The sequence below is a fragment of the Trachinotus anak genome, unplaced genomic scaffold (assembly GCF_046630095.1).
Source record: "Trachinotus anak isolate AG129_WGS33_773 ecotype Australia unplaced genomic scaffold, CSIRO_AGI_Tana_v1 ptg000018l, whole genome shotgun sequence".
NCBI classification, from domain to species: Eukaryota; Metazoa; Chordata; class Actinopteri; order Carangiformes; family Carangidae; genus Trachinotus; species Trachinotus anak.
In genome coordinates, this window is record NW_027273869.1 from 18,056,326 (window position 1) to 18,078,085 (window position 21,760).

The window sequence follows — 21,760 nt, forward strand, 5'->3', positions numbered from 1 at the left end:
TTTTATTTTAATGATAACAATCAAACATTCAGGACTAAACTGAAAGCAGGGGAAACTCAGTTTTCTTGTTTAGATGGGGCGAGATCATTTGTTGACTCACCATCTGTCTCTTGATTTTCTTCCACTTTAATTCGTTGATACTCCGGTTTTTGCAATGGATGTAACCGTTTAACACACAATCACATAGAGATAGTGAGATATAGAAGTATATTATGTGGTCCAGTGGCATTATTATATATATATATATATATATATATATATATATATATATATATATATATATATATATATATATATATATATGTTTTTATAATCACGTCTTTCCACCAAAATTGCACTGTTTTGCAAATGTTTTTTGTTCCACTTACAAATACCTTTACGCTGCACTGGTGGGCCTCAGCCCACAGGTTGGGGTTGGCTGGTTTAACAATGGTTACAGTTTAGGAAAAATTATGATTGATAATGGACACCCAAACATCCATCCAACCTCTTGTTTATAGCACTATAACAGTACAACACCTGGAGAGGACAGACATTTTCTCAGAGCGTAGGAAGTGTGTGTGTGTGTGTTCTGTATTCATGTGGAGGTTGGGGGTGGGTGGGTTATGGCATCTTGTTACAGAGGTCTGCCACAGTGAGTCAAGCAGCAGTCAGGCCGGCCATCAGCGTTGAGAGCCTCTTTACTGTTGCTCACTTCTCAAACCGCCACCTCCAATCACACTGATGCTGTCCTTAGCTTACTGATGCTGCCTAATCAGGAGTGTGTTTTCCTAATCAGGAGAGGGTTTCTTTTCTGTTATTTTCTGTTTTTTTTCATTGTTCTGACTCTTTCAGTTGTACCGCCGCTGCCTCTTGCTCTTTTGGTTTCTTCATTTACATTTTGACACAGCTCCGGAGACGTCTATAGGGATCTCACTCGAGCTGTCTAGCTTCTCTCTTGCCAGTAAATGTCATAGTTTCACCTCACGCTCAGGAACTCTAATAAAAAATGTTCCGGAAAACTTCCTCCCTGAACTAATCACTCTTCACTTCTTTTTGACCCCTGTGCTGATCCATTTTTGAGGATATCATAGCTGAGTGGAGATGAGAAATATGGGATGGAGATGTTTCAATGGGGGTTTTAAACAAACATAAATGGAGAATATGATAAATGAGCAGCACATTTTATGTCTTTTGTGCAGAAATGCTGGAGGATGAAGGAACAGGAGGAGACCGACAGAGCTGGGATGGCTTCACACTCACCCTGAATTCATCTCCAGGTTGGCCCGATTTCAGCGCTGTCGGCGTGCTTCGTCGGCAGATCCACGCCATGTCACCTACACTGAAAATCCTGGAGTCCGTGATAAAGGCAAATGAAAAGAGGTAATATAAAAAAAATCAATATAATCATGTGCATAATCACAACGTTGGCACCATGCTCTCAGCTTGAGCTCATAACAGCGATATGAGATTGGAGTTTATTGCATTAATCATGTAAACGTTGCTCTTGTGATTAAAGCAGAACTGCTGTTTATTGCTTGTAATTGTATTCGGGTCGGGCTACGCTCCCAGGAATACCACACGCAGCATTAATATTTGATGAACTGACTCTGGATCAGGCGCGGGGGAGCCGGTTCCCCTTTTATGTTGATCTGGGCCGGCGGTATTGGAGCTGACCTCAGAGCAGCTCTCATTTCTCCCCACAACACTTCACAGGAGCGCATTTGAATATCCACGTCAAAATTGTTAGCTCGCAATATTCTTTTCATTTTTCCCTCTATTTTTATCAGCAAATCCAATATGGGGCATGAAAGCATGTGCATGCATAAAGAATACCAGCCATATGATTGCTGGAGCGAGGGTGGGTGGAAGGGAGAGGATGTAAAGTGCTGAGAAAGAACAAGAGCGGAAGAGACACTGTGGGGTTTTTTTTTTTGGTTTTTTTTTTTACCTCTAAAAGCTCTTAAAAGCAGCTTTTTTATCATGTGAAACTGCCGGGCTTTAAAAACAGAGCGAGGGACAGAGGAGAGGCTGTTTTTGAAGGAGGAGACAGATTCACTCTTCACCTTCTTCTCATGACCTCGCTCACCAACACAGAGACAGGCCTGAACACGAAGCAACAGATTTGTTTTTCCCTTTCTTGCTTCTCCTTCTCCCCCTTTCTCTCCTCCTCACTCTCTGACTGTTGTTCCTGTTGATTCACTGTGCAGCACAAGGCCGCTCCACTGTGCTGGAAATGCTATTGGAAGGAGTTTAGAAGCGTCTGATAGCCTCGAAATGTTTTGAGGATATAAACTTCAAACGCTTTGGATGGATCACTGTAGCTCAATGCATGTCTGAGGCATCCAAGGGTCTCTCTCTCTCTCTCTCTCTGCTTTCATGTGACGTCAGATTTAGTCCATGCTGGAGGGGTGAAAAGCTTTGCTGAATAGATTTAAATGCTCAGTGAACACATGTAAAGGCTTTAAGAGAACTTCCTCCAAACGATGTGCCAGTTGCAGGCGTCCTGGAAAATTTGACAAACCTTCTAAAATCCATGTTTCATAAATGTCAGTCAGACAGAAACATGTTGGGAGTCGCACTGATTCTTTCATATGTCACAGTGTTTGACTTCTTAACACACAACATGTGTGCCAACAAAAAAAAAAAAAAGCTGTTTATGCAATCTGTCATCGTAGGGAGTATTGACAGTTGATGCAATTATGCAGCACTCGCTGGACGCAAACGCTGAGTTGGTGTTTTTCTTTTTCCTCCGCGGAGCTCTGACCTGGAGGGCCCTGACAGCTCGGTTTTGGACTCCCCCCACCCACCCCTCCCCTCCCTCTTCCCTGATGTGTACCACAGCCTGTAGCTGTAGCTGCCCCCCACCCCACGCCCCCAACTCCACCACATGCCTCCCTCCACAGTCACATGATACATGTAGTGGATATTCACATTGTTCTCAGTGTGGTTCACATGAGGTGGATCTAATGTTCTCTTGTTTCATTTAATTAATGACTTTAAATAGGAATTTAATAAAAACTATACATTTAAATTATTAAAGAATGCTTTGTAACAATAGTAATGTATGGTTATAATCATAGTTAACACATTTGCAAGCATATTTAAAACAGCTATAAAGGATGTGCACATGTGAATTAAAGGTTAATGGATGTTTTAAAACACATGGTTGAAATAACACCTTTCAGATCTCTTACTTTGAAATTAAAAAAACAAGGTAAGCTTCCATTTTTCAAACTGTTGAAAAATCTCCTTTGTTCCCATGAAATAATTTGTTAGCGTTTAGGTAGCATTCACAAGCACTCCATTTAAATGAAAAGCTACATGTGAATTTATTGCTCATAAATGCTGCTCAATGATTGAAAGATAAAACGTGAAAGATAAATGCAGCTTTCAGTGTGAGTACAACTATGTTATAAAGTCCTATCAAGCTTTAATTCTATACATGCTCACTATAAATGTTCTTATATGTGCCTGTAACCATTTTAAAGTGTCTTACAAAGACTTTATCATTTACACTGGTATTAGATGCTAAATCTCATCACATTAAGATGAAATGATTAGATTTTATTGATTTTATTAGATTGTAATGGAACGTTTTCATCAGACTCAGCCCAGGTCTGAGCAGCTGTAATCATTTGAACTGTTTTAGGTTTGAGCAGAATGTCTGTCAGCTCTCTCAGTCTATTTCCTGATGCTGTGAACTTGTTTAACGTAGTGTGTGTTTACATGACGGACTGTAGAAAGCACTGTAGCGAGGTGGAAGGAGGGAAGGAAGGATGCAGGGGAGGAGGGGTGTAGGGGTTGGAAGCAGCTCAGAAGATTCCTCAACAATGAGAAACAGATGATCGTGTTCTTTTAGTCACACTGTTGGCGTGCACGTGTGCGCGAGTGTGTTTTCTCCAAACTTTATTGCTAACACATTTGGACGATTGCAGCTGCAGCCCGCTGTACTCTGGCAGAGCGATGACACAATACTCAAAAGGTTTTCCCCCTCGCGGTCAGATTTGTTTTTCAGAGCTCTCCCTTCCTCTGTCCTTCCATCCTTCCATCCCTCCTTCCCTCTCTCCTTTGCTTGGCCCTGCAGCGGGTTGCACAGAGGTGAGCGTGTGTGGGATGGCGTTGCTGTGGGACTGACAGGGAAGCAACAATCCTCTTCGGCCAGTAAAACCAGCTCACGGTTGTCAAGAGTGGTGCCGAATGTTATGAAACAATATCTTGGCAGGCTGTTTTCTCTCCCACCCACTGCTTAGAAGCAAGAAGTCATAGTCTGTAAACCACACATCCAGAGATGATGACATCCCTGGCTCTTATTAACGCCGTTAGCTTAGTTAGGAGTTTGTTTTTAGCTCTAGTCTACAACCTCCTACTTCTCCACAAGCTTGCCGAAGGCTTATTTTTGTCAGGTTTGGATAATTTTCCTGTTGGATCACCAAACACAAAACAACTAAAGCGAAAGCCAAAAGCCACTGCATGTTGAACATTTACCTCATTCATCATTTTGAAAATAATTTTTGATTTTACAGCTGTGTGTGTGTGTGTGGGGGGGGGGGGGGCAACTATCACAATTTCAATTGTTTAATTCTGTTTTCTGCATTGATTTAGTTTGAAATGTGAGTCTCAACCAAAACTTTATTCACATGGGCATCACAAGCTCACATTATTTCAGAGCTGGAATAATAAGCACGGCATGATTCACCAATGTGTTAAGAAGAAGAAAAGACCCACCAGAATATACCTCCACATAATGCCGTCTTTGCTATCATAATAATGCGTCATTTTCCTCGGCCAAATATGCAAAAACGCTACAGGCAGGAACACATCACTGCTGTTGGGCGTCACGACTGATCAGACCAAGCTGTATGAAGTCTGTTCCTCTCTGGGCCGGCTGATGTTGACAGTCGGGACACAGGGTGCTGAATACTTTTCCTTCTACACAAGTGACTGCCCATTGTTCTCAGTTGGCCACAGCTCACTTGAAGTAGAGCTTAGTCTTTATGAAGTCCACTCGCCTCCAGCTCAGCCTGTCGTCCTGTTGGCTCACATCTTTCTACCAATCATTTCATCTAGATTTAGTATGTTTAAGTTTAGCTACAGAAAGGTGGTTTGTGTCCTCTGGGATTTGGAGGCTTTGAAGACTCAAACTGAAAGTCCAGAATCTAAAGTCCAGATCAGATAAAAATATCAACATACAGTTACCAGGTTTGTTACAAAAACACTGTGCGTCTGTGAAACGTAGCGACCTACTGCGAGCATTTACATTTGCCATTTACTCATGTGGCAGACACTTGTGTCCAAAGCAACTTACAAGTGAGGGACAACACCAAAGCTTCAGTGCAGTAGGAAACCTTGTTTTAAGTACTAAATGCTACATCTGTTCAATAAGAGTAGGCTAGCAACATTAGCACTGTAGCTAAGGTGGCACTGTTTTGGTACAGCTCCACCAGTGTGTTAAATACTGTGCCAGCCAATGTGAACTGTGCAGCACAGTAACCTTGTTTTCCACTGTGATGAGAAGACACCTTACTCTGTTCATATCCCTCATCCTCCTCCTGGTCTAACAACACTATTTGCTAAGCCACGCCCACTTTTGAGTGATCCAGACATACACAAACATTTTGTGTTTCACACAAAAAGGCGTCACTTTACTGAAACTAGTCCCTCTAACTTCTGTTTCACTGACTTTGAAGTCTGTTCTCATCTTTACCTGTTCATACCTGTTAGTCACTTAACACAAACACAACACACCAACAGTCTCTGCCACATTTATCTGTGAGTTGATCCTGACAGAAACAATGTTCATCCATCTGTTTTGTATTGTTTACGTATTGAAGTTTGCCTTTAACACATGAATGAAAACATTGATTTGACTCCAAAACCAAACGTGAAGAACTGAATTAATCATCAAATGAATATATTTTGAATGCTCATGTCAATTTCAGTGTTGAGATGGTTGTTTTTGAGGTCAAAGAAAATGTGACTGGAGTTAATAGTGAACATGTGACACACTGACATGACAACCATTTCCACTTCAGACAGTAAGTAAACCTCAGGAAGGCTTGCCTTTACTTGAGAAGGAATTCCTGCTCTCTCTCCTCCTTTGTATTATTTGCACTCATCCTCACTCCCTCACTCTGTCTCCTTCTGTCTGACACACACACACACACACACACACACATATATAGTTGCATCAGACACCCATAAATATCACTCTGCCACTCTGCCACAGAATGATGTATGAGCCTCTGACTTGTCAGTGTGCCATCTCGAACTAGAAAGACCATAATGCACACTCACACTAACACACATACACATTCATCTCTGACCCTCCACCCCTCCCATAAGGGACACATCACACACACACTCACTGAGGTAGACGTGTTTCATCAAACCAGCGAACAACACGCCTTCCTGCCCTTGGCCAGCCCCGCGGCAGCCTGGGAAATGGAGTGTGCTGGCTTGCAGTGACCTCTGCACCGGTAGCAAGCTGAGAACTAGGTCTGTGGACTGACACCTTCGACTGGGGAAGTGTGTGTGTGTGTGTGTGTGTGTGTGTGTGGTGTATGAAAGTAATAAAAAATACACACATGCACAGACACACACATAAACAGATATTTTTGTAGTGTATGTTTAGTGGCAGCCTGTGTAGAAAGAGATATATAAAAACATAGTGGAAGAGAGACAGGTGCAGGTACACACATACACACTTTGTACACAGAGGTAGGGCAGTTATTGGCGACCGGGCCCCTGAGGCGGAGGTCCACAGATGGGGTTTGAGATTGTTTCTTCCTTGTGTTGAATCTGCAGGGCTTTAATTGGCTGCTGCTCTATCTGACCTCTGACCTTTTAGCACAAATGACCACAGCACCTGAGACAAAGAGAGATTTCCCATCAGGTATTGTTGAGCAAAAGGATTCCATGGACTGATTTATGTTGTTGGATCAATGAAGAGGCCATAGGGGGAAAAATACTTTCACAGCCTCTGACATATTGGGATTTGTGTGGTATTTTGCGGCGATATTTATTGTTTTATTCTCTTTCATAAGCGCTGTATGTGCGCCTCATCGGCATGATAAGGATGGAGTTTGACCAAAATATATGGGACTGATATCAGCCCTTTATCAGCCTTTTATTGAGGAATGGTCCAGAAGCCGCCGTCTGTCCCTGACAAGGGAATAACATCAATTTCAAATCTAAAATTGTTTATATATTTTCTCTTGAACTGGTTGTGATTTAGAAGTCCAGAACTGAGTCACATTTTTTATACATGTTGTCATGGTGGCTCTGCATCGGTCATCCACCGCCCAGACTGAAATATCTCAACAACAATTGGATGGATGGTCGTTAAATTTTGTCAACACATTGATTTCCTGCAGAGGATGAATCCCGCTGAGTGTGGTGACACCCTGACTTTTCCTCTGGCAACACTATTGGGTCAAAAGAATAATTTTACTTCAATAATAATTTCCCATCAACCTCAGCTGTATTTTGTGGTCAGTGCTAATTAGCAAATGTAATGGTAAACATTATGGCTCGCCACATATGTTAGCATTGAGTATGTTAGCATACTGATGTTAGCATTATGTTGCAGGTTTAGCACATATCACTGCTTCTTTTAGCCCTTATCTTTGTGCCATACTGTTGTATGTGATGATATAATGTATATAATACATATAAATTATTAATGCATAGCAAAGAACAGAGCAGAACTGACTCAAATACAACATCCTTATTCCATGCGATTATGTATGCTACAGTAAAACATGACATATAATTTAACAGCTAAATATACTATAACAAAATATATTAGAAATATGTGTTTGTCCTGGTGGCTTTTCTATCGTGCCAGGAGTACGTTTCGGGAGGTAACCCTTTGTGCCTCCCTGAATTTTGGCATGAAAAATGTGACATTTAAAAATACAGACTGTTGGCTCAATATGTCCTGCTACTGGCAGCTCTGTTCTAAAAATACTGACACTGGTATCTGCCTTGAACAACCCATGTCAAAGCCTGGTTTAGACCCTGTGTGACTGGTAGCATTATTTTATTCATGATATGAGTGAATCAGTGCGGTGCATAATGCTTTTTAAGCTATTCACACAGAGAAAAGAGATGGAGAGGAAACTGGGTGAACTCATGTAACAGAGACACTGAGATAGAGAGGGGTGAGAGAGAGTGGGAGTGAGAGACAATGAAATACAGAGGAGGAAATGAGAGAGAGAATAAATACACTGGATTTATGCAGGAAGCAATGAGGCCACCTCTCTCTGGTAGAGCGCCAAAAAGGAAGTGAGAGTGAAGGCACTTCCTGTTAAACTGTGCCCACCACTTTCATAACCCCCCCAACCACCAACCCACCCACCCTGCAAATAAAAACACAATGCAAACATTTAATAGAGGAGAAACAGCAGGATCCAAGAGATGCAGCAACACTTAGAGTACAGTTACTGATCATGATTTGGTGACATTCAGAGAGTAACTAAACATAGTTACTGCCAAAGCAGGAACTTTCAGACTCTCCTGCCATGACAGCTGGTAGAAGAAGTGACAGACTAATGGGGGGAAAAAATCACCTCCCGCATGCATGTACTGTTCAGTTAACCTGCAGAAAACAGCTCATTCTCATGAATTTTATACAGTAAATTGCACATTGCTCATGAAATGTAAGAAATAAGTGGACATAAACTACCAGAAGCAGATATTCTGACCTTTTAAAGAACTTTAAATGTATACGACAAGAAATCATGAGCCGCATTAGAGCTAAAAGTTTGCTGGGTAGAAGAGGCCATGCATAAGGTAGTTACAAAATGCCAAACACAATCAAACACGAAAACCTCTTAAGATGAAAACTTTTAACATTGCATAAGCTTTACATTAACCCCTTCAAAATACAGTTCATTTGGGAAAAAATAAGTAACTACAGGGAGTAAAACAACTGAATTAGGTCCACAAAAGACCGCAGTGAGGCCCTAAATGTGGCTCAGTGTTCATCAGATTTAGGCTGTTTATTAGTAAGCTTTATTTTAAACAGCATTTCCTCTGTTCTGGCAAATGAAGGAGAATTTAAAGTATTAAATAAAGAGATTTAAGAGGCCGAATTAAGCCAAAGCCAACAGAGTTGGGTTCACAGCAAACAGGCTTTATAGCAAACATGGTTTTAATTTTGAGCAACTGTGGCAATAACACTTTCATTAGAGACAGAGGTTGTCAGTGTGCAACCATGGTGTCAAATTGTTTTAGGTAATTTCTCCCACTCAGATCAATATTAACCACAGAATGATGAATTGATGTTAAACAAGAGTCTCATCAGGCTGTACTTTCCCAGAACCAAATTTTCTTTATAAGATATTATCTCAATAATAATAAAACAAATTAAAATTCTTCCAGCAGTATCATTAAGACATTCTTTAATTTAACTCTATCTTCAAATACAGTCTTTGTTTAATACAGAAAAAGCACATCAAATGTTAAATTTTACCGTCCGCTATAATAAAGATACTGTTTATTTATCAGCAGAGGTGGGGCTTCCCCTTGTCTTTGCTGCTGCTTATTTTGATAATGATGTTAATGAACATTTGTGTAGTGGAAACATGGACGCTGCCTCAGAGGAAGTGCTAGGTGTCAGAAAAGTTATTACTGACCAACTACAATTCAAGCAATGCGTCTTGTGTCTCTTTGTGGTCTGTCTGTCTCCGCTGTGTCTGCACAGTCTCTGTTGTGTGCCTGAAATAGCAAATTACTAAACCAAGTTTCACAGTTTTTGCATTTAGCTGGCCTCCTGTTTCTTTTTTCTGTGCCAAAATAAAAATAAAACTCTTTATATTTTCTGTCAAGATAACGATTTCACTTTAGGGCTTCTCTAATTTTTTGTGACATGACCCTCTTCACTAAATAGCCTTCACATTTCCTGTCAGTCCCCGTCTCTGGTCCGCCTCCCCCTTCCATTCCCACATCTCAGTTCACTCACAGTTTGTCCTCGGCTCTTCCCTCACCCCAAACTCACCCACTCACCCACTCACCCTTTGGCCCTCCGTAAACCTGCCTGCTGCCCCTCTCAGGTGATGATTACCTATCGATCACCAGTTCACACAATCGTTTGGTCAATGCTCTAATTGCGTTTTCTCTCTGTGTGGGCTACACAGGGAGGGGATCGATCATCGGCTAATGAGAGATGTTGGGCGGGGAGGGTGGAGGCAAGAAGCCAGTTGTTCTAAAAAGAACGTGCTGTATATGAGCTCTAAAACCTCCTCCTCCTCCTCTATTAAATGGCCTTGTTGCTATCATTCCTGCATCTCAGCTTCATTATAGCCCACACATTATTGACCTTAAGTCAGACCTATCAATATCCACACACATGCGAGGATTTAATGTGGACGGACCATGGTGCTTTGTTGTGGAAAAGTTGATGAACCCTTGAAGTGATATCAAATCCAACTAAAATCTCAATTTTCCATCCATTTTCAGGCCAAAAGGTGACTTCAAAATTTTTATTACTACTTTTTATTATTATTTATTTCTAGAAAGTGAGAAAACAATGGTCGTTAGGGAACGAATGTGTGCTGGTAGCTATAGCTCACAAGCTTGTTAGCAGTGGTATTGTTGTCTGAGTGCGTTCATCAAGCCAAGGTGCAGAGGAAGAGGTACGTACCAGACCTCAGTGTCATCAACCAGTTACAGCTTTACTCAAATGCTGCAGCTAAACCACTGGAAATCCAGTTTTCAGCAGCTGCTTTGTGTGTGATTCACAGAGTAAATGTTTCCACTGTAGCAGAGAAAACATTCAATTAGATTTCAGGACTTTAAAGGATAGGTTTACAGTTTTTGGTCACTTTAATCGTTCCCCGTCCCTTCCTAATATAACTGCAGTTATAAATGAAACTTAGATAACTTACTGGATTCTCCTCTAACATGTGAATGTAAACTTGGGTTGATATAGGTCCCTTTCTGGACTGTAAATAGTTCTGGGAAATTCTTTTGGGTGCATATTGTTTATTTAAAAAAAGGAGAAAAAGAAGAAGGATGCTGAAAAGGGAAGGGTTCTTGGCAGTGCTGTTTATTTGCTGCAGACTTCTAATACTCTGTAACTGCAAGGCTATTTCTCTGAAACTGGTGAAATGTTCTCAATTATCCTCTTCAAAAAGAATTACAAAAAAACTATGGTCTTTGTTCTGGACAAGCACACATTGTAAAGTTCAGTAGTAGAAGACTTTAGCAGTTTTGAGTTAATCAAATGGGTTCAGCATCCTCATCCTGGCACTTCTATGTGAAGGGTTGTTGCTGGTTTTGTATCCTGGCAACAAACTGACATGTGACTACTACGACATATCCGCCTGCCGCCACAGCTTATCAGAAACACAGTGTTTGAGGAGACACACAGAGCTGATTGAGACTGCTGTGGCCTCATGTTAGCTTCAGAAATGGATCACGGGGGAAGAGACAGCAATCCTTTAAAGTGAATTATTAGGATTGTTGCTTGTGTTCTTCTGGATCTGTCAGCTCGTGGCCACACTGACCAAACTAAAATGCTTTTCCTCCACTTTCCTAGTCTCATCCGTCTCTGCCTCGTCCTGTCGTTTTCCTGTTCCCCCTTTCACTTTCTCTTCCTCTCTTCCTCTCTGGCCGCTGCTTTCAGAGAGCGAGTGGGCTGCATATTGATTTTTACTGTTGAACTTGCGTGGCTTTCTCCCTCTCTCTCTCTCTCTTTCTCTCTCTCTCTCCTGCTCTCCCTTTCGCCCCCACAGACACAAACTGACGGAGAAGTTGATTAGCAGCAGCTCTAAATATATCCTCCACCTCCTCCTCCTCCTCCTCCTCCTCCTCCTCCTCTTCTTCTTCTTCTTCCTCTTCCTCTCTCTCCTCTCCCGCTCGCTCCCTCACCCACTCGCTCTCCCACACCGGTTCAATCGCTCATTCTCTGCATTTTCTCTCGCCTGATTCGCCTGGACGCTGTTCTGCCAAGCGCTTTCTCTTCCTCTCTCCATTTCCTTTTCACTCGCTCTGAGCATGTCATTTGTCAACCCCCCCCAAAAAAAAGGAAAAAAAAAGAGAGAGAGATAGATAGAGAGACACAGGCATCGCTGCCAGGTTTGGCTGAAAATCATATGATAATTTGACAAATTCAGGAATGATGGGTAAAATTTTCAGAGCTGTGTCCATTTCCTGTATCTTGAGGAAATAAACATTAACTTTGATTTGCAGTAGGCAGGTTCAGATACAAGTCGCTGGGAAACATCACACACGCATACTGAAAGCCGTGTGGCAAACTTTCAGCTGTATCATTTCTGCTTGACTCACCTGCGCTTCACCTCAGTGAACCCTGCACACTCACACATGCATGCAGGAGCGTGTGCAAGGAAGCACGTGCGAGGTATAAACAGTAAACACATGTGCAGTGAAACATTGTAAGGCTTATTCTCATCAGAGTTACAATCCAACCCTGTCTCCTAGAAAATCAAGTTCCTATACCACTACACTGTTTGAATTATTGTGGCAACATAATCACTGACTGGATTCAGTTCAGAGGCACCTGGTTCTGTGTCTGTATCCACGTCCACACTCCTGTCTGTGGTTTAGGAAACAAAGCTTTGGTCAGGGTTGGGAAAAGATTGTGGTTCTGGTTTAACGTTCCCTGAAGTCAGTATAAACTTTTTCTGCGTTAAACCTTCTGCAGTTGCTGTTACGTTTCCCTCTAAATCTGTTTGTTGTACAAAATGTAATTTGTTCCTCAAAGTAGTCACTGAAAAAACTGTTAAATTTGCTTCCCCAAATTTGACTCCTGTCTGTTTTCAAAGCTTCTTTTTGTAGCGTCTTTTATAAAGACTTTACAGGTTGTAACTAATGGTTTTCTGAACGATACATAAATAATGTACTGATGCTTTAGAGAGCTGTTATAAGCCATTTCTAACAACAACTTTTTGGTTGTGACTGTGGTCTGTTTATTTCCTCCAGCATCACACTTGCTTGTATTATTATATGAATATTAATGAAGCGTTCTCTCTCCAGCAGCAACAGAAACACAATATAAATACAACACTTGTATTTACACACTCTTGTATTTGGGAGCTTCTTGTAGCTCTATTTTGTTCTCCACCATCTCCAGAGAAAAGTATCTGGATTTGATAGTCGTGAACTTTGTTTGTCTGCTGTTTGGTTCTGGGTAACACAAGGTAGATTTAAAAGCTTTTTCATTTAAACAAAGCTGGAGAGAGCAGTGAGAGTCGACCAAACAGTAACGTTGTGTTCCATTAAATGAAACAATGAGCATTTGATCCATTGTTTTGTTTGTATATATTTTATATGTTTTTATATCGTATGAATAGTGGCTTTAAAATGAAAAATAAGCAGAAATAATGAGTGTGCATGGAGGAAACTCTGTGTGTGTGAAGATCAGTGAAGATGGTGTTAGAGATACGCGGGGTCCAGATGGGAGAGGGAGCCGCTCTGTTTATTCTGCATCTATGTCAGCCATCCTGGAGGTAAACACAGCACACGAAGGCCTTCTGCAATTTAGCAGCGCACTGATTGCAGCGTGGGGACAAACAAACAAACAAGCTCACTGGGCCGATCTCCGGGGCGTGTGCGTGCCACTCTACGTTCCCCGATTTAAATCTCATTTGCCTTCTCCTGGTTTTTAGTGAACGCTGAGGCTGATGTGGAGCCGAGCAGCCAACCACTCCGCTCATTGTTTGAAAAGGGGGAGTTTCTCATAAACGGAGCATTTTTTCAGACAATGAGCACGTGGGCGTATGGCTTTAGGCATATTTGACAGGATCAAATGACTTACACAGAAAAGAAAATTCTGTCGTTTATGAAATAATCCTCCCGTACGTATTTCATCCACATCCTCTCTGCTTTTTTTTTTTTTTCCTTTTCCTCTGATCTCCAACCCCCCCCCCCCCCCCCCCCCCCCCCCCCCCCCTTTAAATGGATTGAGGTAAAATGGGAATCTGTATTCAGTGGGTGGCTTTAAGATACACTGACTTTGTTTAGATTTGAAATGCACATCACATATGCATGATGACATAAACCTCAAGGCTTGTCCTCAGATCCGCCTGATTTTGTCAAATAAAGAAGCTGGGGGGAAATACAAGGTGTTTATCATGCTCATATTGTTTGCGACTGTGTGAGCGTGTGGTTTTACGATGAGTACATGTGTGTAAACGTGTGTACCTGAGTGTGTGCCGTGCTGTTGCAGAGGTGCCAGCGAAGAGGCCGAGGGTTTTTAATCCTTGGCTTAATAATGAGCCCAGTGAGTTCAACCAGGCAGTGACAGTGCAGAGTTGTGTGTTCACACACAGGCAGCTGACTGTAGACATTTGCATACCCAGTTCACAGAGCTGCATGAGTGTGAGTCCTGGTTTGTACCATGATTTTGCACCTTTCTCCCACTTTTCCTGACTCACCGTGCTGCATCTGTTTCCCCCTGTTTCTGTCTGAAGGCGTGGCTTCACAGGGGAAAACTTCTGCCTTCTTACCAAAATAACTTCTACTTTGCTTGTTGTGTAATTGAACAATATGCAACATGGTGATACTTTCATTATAATCTTCTACCTGCAGCTGTGGTACACTGATTAGTTATAAGTGTAACCTGGAGTCTGTGCTGGACCAGCATCAGAGAGAGCCTGAGGATCACACTTTTAAATGTAAGCATTTGGGTTCTGCTTAGTTCAGCAGCTAACAGTGCAACTATTAAAACCAAGGGCCTTAAGACCTCAATCTTTTGTGAAAAAAGTTTCATGTTGTCAAGGTTGCTAGGCGACAGAAGCCACGCTTTGCGACACAACGGTGAGGGCGGGCAGCTGGTGAAGCAAAGCAAAAATCCTCCATAGGCCAGACCGTCTCATTCCGGTTCCTTCTACGATGGCTTCATAACCCCTGAAATGGGACACAGCATACAGTACAGCACCTGACCTCATTTTCTCATGCCATAATTACAACGATCAGCAGGTGGCACCTCAAAAGAAGACAAAACCGTGGGCCTTCGTAAGCTGAGAACAGTCTCGATTCAAGTTCCATTAATGAACAAAATACATTCCAGTGTCTTCCTGTCGGAGTGCTAATTAATGCTTACCCTTTCAACTGACTTAGAAATCTAGAAAAGGAACCTGACATCACTCGACAACATGGGTCAACAAGTGCTGTAGCTCCAGAGTTGTAAATATCAGCATTAAAAACCTGCCCCACCGTCCCGCCCCCTCATGCAGACAGGTGTATATATGCTTTGCTAACTTGTACAGACGCACCCACTCCGAGATGTCAGGCTTGCCAACATGATTTTAATGCAGAAATTAGAAGAAGAGAGCTAAAACTGCGTTTGATCTCTCCGATGAGCGTGCGTTTGCGCGAGCCTTCCATACGTCTGTACCAGCGCAAGAGACAGAAATAGAGACAGAGGAAGAGGAGAGAGATGCTGTCAACTCTCTCCATCCTCCTCCTCCTCCTCGGTGAAGCAGATGTCCAATTGAGTCTATTTAAAGCCAGTGCAGTATGGCTGCTGATGGTGAGAGCGCCGGGCTGTAGCTTTGCATTACTGTTATGTCGTGCCTACAGTGTGCTCAACTCAGAGTTGGAATTCTCTTTCCTTCCACGTGAACCAGCATCCCCACTCTGCAGAATGTCAGCTGGAAATTACCTGAGAGCTCATCGCTAAGGAGAAATCTTGCAACCCTCATTTCTGGGATTTTTCAAAAACGCTTTAACTGAAGCCGATGGATCTCATGGTTGCACACATCCAAAAGCAGCTTGAAAAACCAAAAAAGCCTGACTTATGTCTTACAGTTAAAGGGCATCCTTCTAGCAAACTGTCTAACATTAAACTGCAGCCGTTTCCTGTCAAACTGACCGTTATCTTTTATCTTTGTGTGCATCTGCAGTAACTAATATCATAACCCGAGAATAACAAACCACAGGTGCTGTAACTCCAATGGCTTTGGCACAGACTTTTATTCCCAATCTCTTCTGTTGTCCCACACAATTATCTGAAACAGACACAGTTCTGACACGCTTCTTTTTTTTCCCCCCCTCCGTCGGGGCTCATCTGTTTTTTCCCAATGAGCAAATAGATAGGAGCTCAGAAATAGGTGGGACTTGGCCGCGGTCTTGTCATTCTTCGCCAGAGATGACGCATCTGCCGCCATGTCGAAGGGAGGGGAGGGAGGGGGGGGGAACAGTTATCAACAGGATGTGGTGGTGTCACACAGGAAGTCAGAGCTGACAGGGGTTTGTGCAGACAGCGAGATGCTCTGCAGGGCTGCGACGATGCCTGCAACAGTTGTGTTTGACTGAGGTCTGTGGCTGTGAAATATCTGACCAGTCACTGCAAAGCTGCTGCAGCAGCATCAGGTGCTTTCTGACCAGCTTTAGATGGACCATCAGGCATTAGATAATTAATTGTGCTTTTAGGGGAAAGTTTGATTTTAATTGTCATGATTTTATTGTTTATTTACTGAATAACTGCAGATAAATCTTAAAAAGTTAGTAAGATTTCTTTTCTCATGGAAGATTTAATTTGTGCTCAATGCAAACCAACTTGTCAAAATAAGAGTAATTTTCTTGCTCAGAGAAGTAAAACTGCATGTCAAACATTTCCTCCCAATAGACAAAAAAATCTTCAGAGGAGCCTGAAAATGAAAGAAAACAAGACGTTAATATGGATCGTTTTTGTGTGTGTGTTTCCTCCAGCATATTTAAAACAGCAGATAAGCAAATGAGTCGTCGAGGTGGGGTTTACCCTCCTCTACTGTACATCTCTGCATTTCCAGCAGCAGCCTTCCTGTGGAAGAGGGACCGGAGGAAGCTCCGAGACGGGTCTGCAGCGCGCAGGCTTTGTACAGGAGGGGGCGGAGGGAGAGACAGAGAGAGAGAGAGAGAGAGAGAGGGGGGAGAGAGAGAGAGAGAGCTGTGACAGCGCTCATCACCCACTGAACAACCAGGACGGGTTGCATCCGAGCAATCGCTGTCATTCGCAGACGGAGTTTACAGCCTTTGCCGCCGCTTTTTCTTTCGATCTTTTTCTGCCGCACCCCCTCCCTCTCCCGGTGCTGCCCAGCCACTCGACCATGGTTTCTATAATTTCAGACCTGGACCCTCTGAAAAGCTGGAACGTGTTAAGGTAAGCGCCCGGTCAGTTTCTCCACAGCCTCGCCATTGTGAACGGGTTGATAGCAGGAGAGGGGGGGTGGGTGGGGGTGGGGGGGTAGAGACGGGCAGGAGTAACGGTGTTCTGGAGAAAAATAAGGGCGGGACGCGGCGCAGGGAAGGAGGTCGCCGCCTCCTGAGCTCCGGCTCCGGCGCTGCGCTGCGTAATTACGCGCTTTGCGCCGTCTGTGATGTGCACCGGCTCCGCGCGCTCTCTGCCAGCTGCCCTGTGTCCGCGTGTATCCCGTTCACCCCCGCCGCTGTCCCGCGCGGTGCTTCATCACCACCATCATCATCATCATCATCATCATCATCATCTTCATCTTCATCTCCAAACTTCGTCCATTGCAGCGTAGAAGTACGAATAACACTCATTTATCACCCCCCCCCCACCACCTCACCCCCCACCCTCTCCCTCCCTCCCTCCCTCCTGACCCCCCCCCCCACCCCATGCTGATTTGGTCCCTCCAAATGTTGGAGAGCCTCACTCTGGCAGAGGAAAGTACACCCCTCCAGGAATTTATCTTGAAACATTTACTCATGGCTGATTGCCTGCAACAGAGCGCTTTTAGAGAACATTAAATTTTATCTCCCGAGCTGCAAAACATGTTTTCAGCGCTGCTCCAGCAACACAGCCATTTATTTCTTGGCAGCAAGGGGGGGTAGGGGGGGTTGGAGGGTGGGGGGTGGCGGGTGGCGGTAGGTTCTGGTACAAATTTGATTCACTGAGCCTCCCCTGAGGTCAGAGGTGAAACTTTCTCGCTCACCTAGTCTTGAGCGAGCGCTCTCTCCTTTTTGTCATACAGCTATTAGACTCATAGGCAGGACACAGGGCTCTATCTCGGACCTGCAAATCACTATGAATACATTCACTGTCATTAAGCATCTCAGCAGAAAAGCCTATGAATTTAAAAGCTGGAATTTAAAAGGCCTTGTCCCTGAATATTTCTGCCATTTGATAAATAAGTCATTATTCCCTCGACAGACTCAGCGGCAGCGGCGGGGACTATCACAAATTCTATTTTAGAAACGAAGAGAGGAGACAGAACCCTCAAGACCCCTCAAATAATTCTTTTAATGCTGCCTCTCCCCTCTTTTATCATTTTTATCCCTCCGCTGCCCTCCATCCCACCATCATTATCCACAAATCCAAAATAGAAAATGAGTGGAGTAATGTAGAGCAGGCATATTTCAGTGAACTGCTGATGGATGAAGAGAGAAGAGGAGGGGGGGCTAAATGATGTCATTCCCAAACAGGCAGTGATCACCACCCAGAGTGAGAAATAGGGCATGCAGCTGACCCCCCACCCACACACACACATACACTCACACTCATAGCTGCAGCAGAGACTTTCTCTCTGGACGCTCTCATCCTCTTCTCTCGGTCTATTTGCTTAACGGGGACACATCTCCTGGTGGCATTAAAAAAATGTCACTTTTGGCTAATTTTAGCACAGAAAACGGGTTAATAATTAGACGTATTGGATTTGCAGGTCAAAGGTCAAAAGTTTCAAATCTTTAAACATGATGCAAACTTTTGCACGGGGAAGCGATATTTTTTTTGCCGTTGTTTCTTGAGAGCAGAGTCGGATCGGTCAGTGGGAAAGAAGGAAGGAAATGAGGAATGTGAGTGAGGAAGTGAGGAAGGGGAGAAAGAGGAGGCAGAGGAATATTTACCTCCCCTCCGTCTCTCTCAGCTTCTCTTTATTAAACCTTTGTTCTTCCAGATTAGAGGCAGGAGCAGCTGTCCCTCTCCAAAGACGGCACATCTTAATAAAGACCAGCTTACCGCCGGCCCGTCGCTCACACTCTCTTGGGGTCACACACACACACACACACACACACAAACAAGCACTCACACCCACGAATGCACTCCTCAATCGTCTATGATAATGAAGCACCTTGGCGGCGTTCTCTGCATCGTTCCCCCCCCTAATGAGACTCACCTCCGTCACACTCAGACAGACGGACACACACACACACACACTCAACACACACTTGTTATTGTGGAGTGCCAGGAGCAGTTGAACAAAGGGAAGCGAAAAGCAGCACAAACACTTGATTTAGTCAGATATGATTCTGTAAATGTGAACACAGGACGACGCAGCTGGAGGTTTACGGCTCTGAGGCAGAACAACAGCGACGACCGAGCGAGATCCAGCTGAACTGCAGTTTTTGAAAAATTGATTTCTGCCATTAAAAACAAAAGATTTCAAACTTTAAAGCAAACTCGTGATGCAGATGAAAGATGAGACCTCGCTGCTGCGGCACAGTGAGGAAGCATGATATGCATATTAGCACAATTAGCTGATTAATGCAGCTCTGCTGAATTTGATTTCGTTGAAATGCAATAAGGAGTTAAAGCAAGTGTTATCTGATCAGCAGCGGGGTGTATCTTCTCTTCTGTAATCACTATCTCTGCTATTTTATATACCACATCAGTCTACACACACGCACACACACACACACACATAGAAACACACACTTGTTTCCAGAGAGAGCGCAGTGGATGGATGTTAGAAATCTGTCCGTGCCTCTCGCGATGCACGTCACATATCTGAAGTGCAGTTCAGTTATTCCATAATGAGAAACAGCATGCATATTAATTCCATCTGATTACATCCAGCTACCACACACACACACACGGCAAAGGTGAGGTGTGCTCCGTATTCAATTAGGGAGGAGAGAGAGGCGAGCTCAGGTTTTTATTCTATTACCGGCTGGTTTGCAGATACAAACACAGAAAGTTAAAGATAAAAGTGTGTTTTTAAAGAGAAATCATCCAAACTAGAGGTTAAGTTGAGAAGGGAGTGAAAGTTCTCGGCGCTAATGTGAAAATGAGCGTTCATGTTCGTGCCCGAAAAACAAAAAAAAATCTCTTCAGGGTCCATTTTTATCATCGTCCAATCATATAAATCCGTCCACTTAGCTCCATCCTGCAGCTCCGAGAGAAGCAGGAGTGGAAAGGGAAAGGGAAAAGTGAGGAGGTCGACACCAAAAGGGGGCTTGACCTTTGACCCCGCAGTGTTGGTTTTAATTAATCTACTTAAACAGTTTGTCCGCTTGCATTATGTGTCGCTTTATATCCCGCTGGAGCAGGAGGAAAGGCACAAATCCATCTGCCTAATTACCAAGACCACTGTTTGAATCTTTAAATCCCCTCTGATAGTGTGTGTGTGAGTGAGGGTGGCGTGAAAAGTGTGTGTGGTGCTTTATCTGTAAGCCAGACCTTTTTCTCCATTCAGGATTATACTGGTTTTAACGAAATGCTTGGAGTGAAAACGTTTCATAAAGGCAGTTACTGATAGTGTCAGACTGAAAGAGTTTTATCTTTACATTTGAGTGTTTTCATGCTCAGATATTGAAAAGTTTTCAGTGTTTACCTCAGAATTTCTTTCTTTTCATGATGGATAAGGCTCCAGATCAGCTTGTTAGACTGTCTGAGGCCTTTATGTAAAATGATTCTGGCGTCGTTTCATCATAAGAGTCAATCCGAATAAGAGTCCGCAATTAACCTGATAAATCCTCTGAACTTTGGATCAACTCTTTCCTCCGTCTCCCTTTCCGTCTCACCGTGTTTGTCGGCTTATTTAACATTTTGTGATGCGCTTTCCCACTGAGCTGTGGACGGTAACTGCCCTCTCTTGCTCTCATTTGCTCCACAAATGACGACGGCGATGATCGCAGCTGAATTTGACGCATTGTGAACGATGACGCTGTTTCAGTCACATGACGCCCTGATGAGCTATTTCCAAGTTCTTTCCTCTGTTTATTTATTGATTTATTTTTTAAGGCGATCGGCTCGGAGGAAACACCTCAGGTGGTTCAGATGAATATTGCAGTTTTTTAATCGCCCTCGAGAGCTGAGTGTCGGCGCAACAGAGGCCGATGTTGGAGCTCATGTAGTTTGAAAGAGGGGAAAAGGTTAGGAAGAAGAGAGACTGTAAATTCACCTCAGCCAAGTTCGCTCACATTTTTATTTGCAGAATAAAGTTTTGTCACATTTGAGATATAAAACCCACAGTGTGTTTGTCAAGCAGAGTTAAACCATGCTGTTAAAATTAGAGCTGCAGCCTGGACTTTTTTTTTTTTTTTTTTTGCCAAATGATTCAGACTGACTAGCACTCATTTTTTTTTTCTTTTTTAAGCACCACGTCACTTTAATGATATGATGCAAGGAAAATCCCGGTGACAAGTTTAAAGGAAAGCAATGGCAGCGGCAGCGGGGGGGGGGCGGGCAGGCACTGCGAGGCAGGACTCAGAATTCACTCTCCACTTCCCACAGCTGTCAATCAAGGCTTTGTGGCAGCGGAGAACAATACGGCATTCAGCATCCGAGTGACGGAGGCGGACGGGGCGGGCAGAAGGGAGAGAGAGAGGGCGGGCTGAATTCCTGCGAACCCCCTGGAATCAGCCAGAGATAATTACACAGTCGAGGCGACAGAGTGCGTCACGAAACACAAAAGAGACGGAGGGAAGATGACAGAGAGGGAAAAGCTACAGAGGAGCAGGAAAGACTGGAAATTACAGGAAGGAGGGAAAAGAGAGGGAGAGAGAGTGCCGGGGGGGTGGGGGGAGTGAGACTCCTCCAGGTGTGTGTGTTGTTAAACAGAGTGTTTTACCAAAAGGTGAATGTTGTTCAGTC

General features: G+C 43.5%; 1 protein-coding gene across 22 annotated transcripts in view; it reads left to right on the forward strand.

Annotated features, from left to right (window-relative positions):
- Positions 1 to 21,760, forward strand: part of LOC139635396 (CUGBP Elav-like family member 2) — a 464,890-nt gene that overhangs the window by 247,856 nt on the left and 195,274 nt on the right. For 13 of the 22 annotated variants that reach the window (XM_071502685.1, XM_071502681.1, XM_071502682.1 and 10 more), the window contains one exon: positions 1,182 to 1,362. In XM_071502685.1, coding sequence (XP_071358786.1) covers positions 1,184 to 1,362 — 179 coding nt within the window. In that variant the 5' untranslated portion in view covers positions 1,182 to 1,183. Of the gene's footprint in view, positions 1 to 1,181; positions 1,363 to 16,764; positions 17,090 to 21,760 lie in introns of those variants that run through there. The other 9 variants (XM_071502689.1, XM_071502702.1, XM_071502703.1 and 6 more) reach the window with 8 other exon arrangements.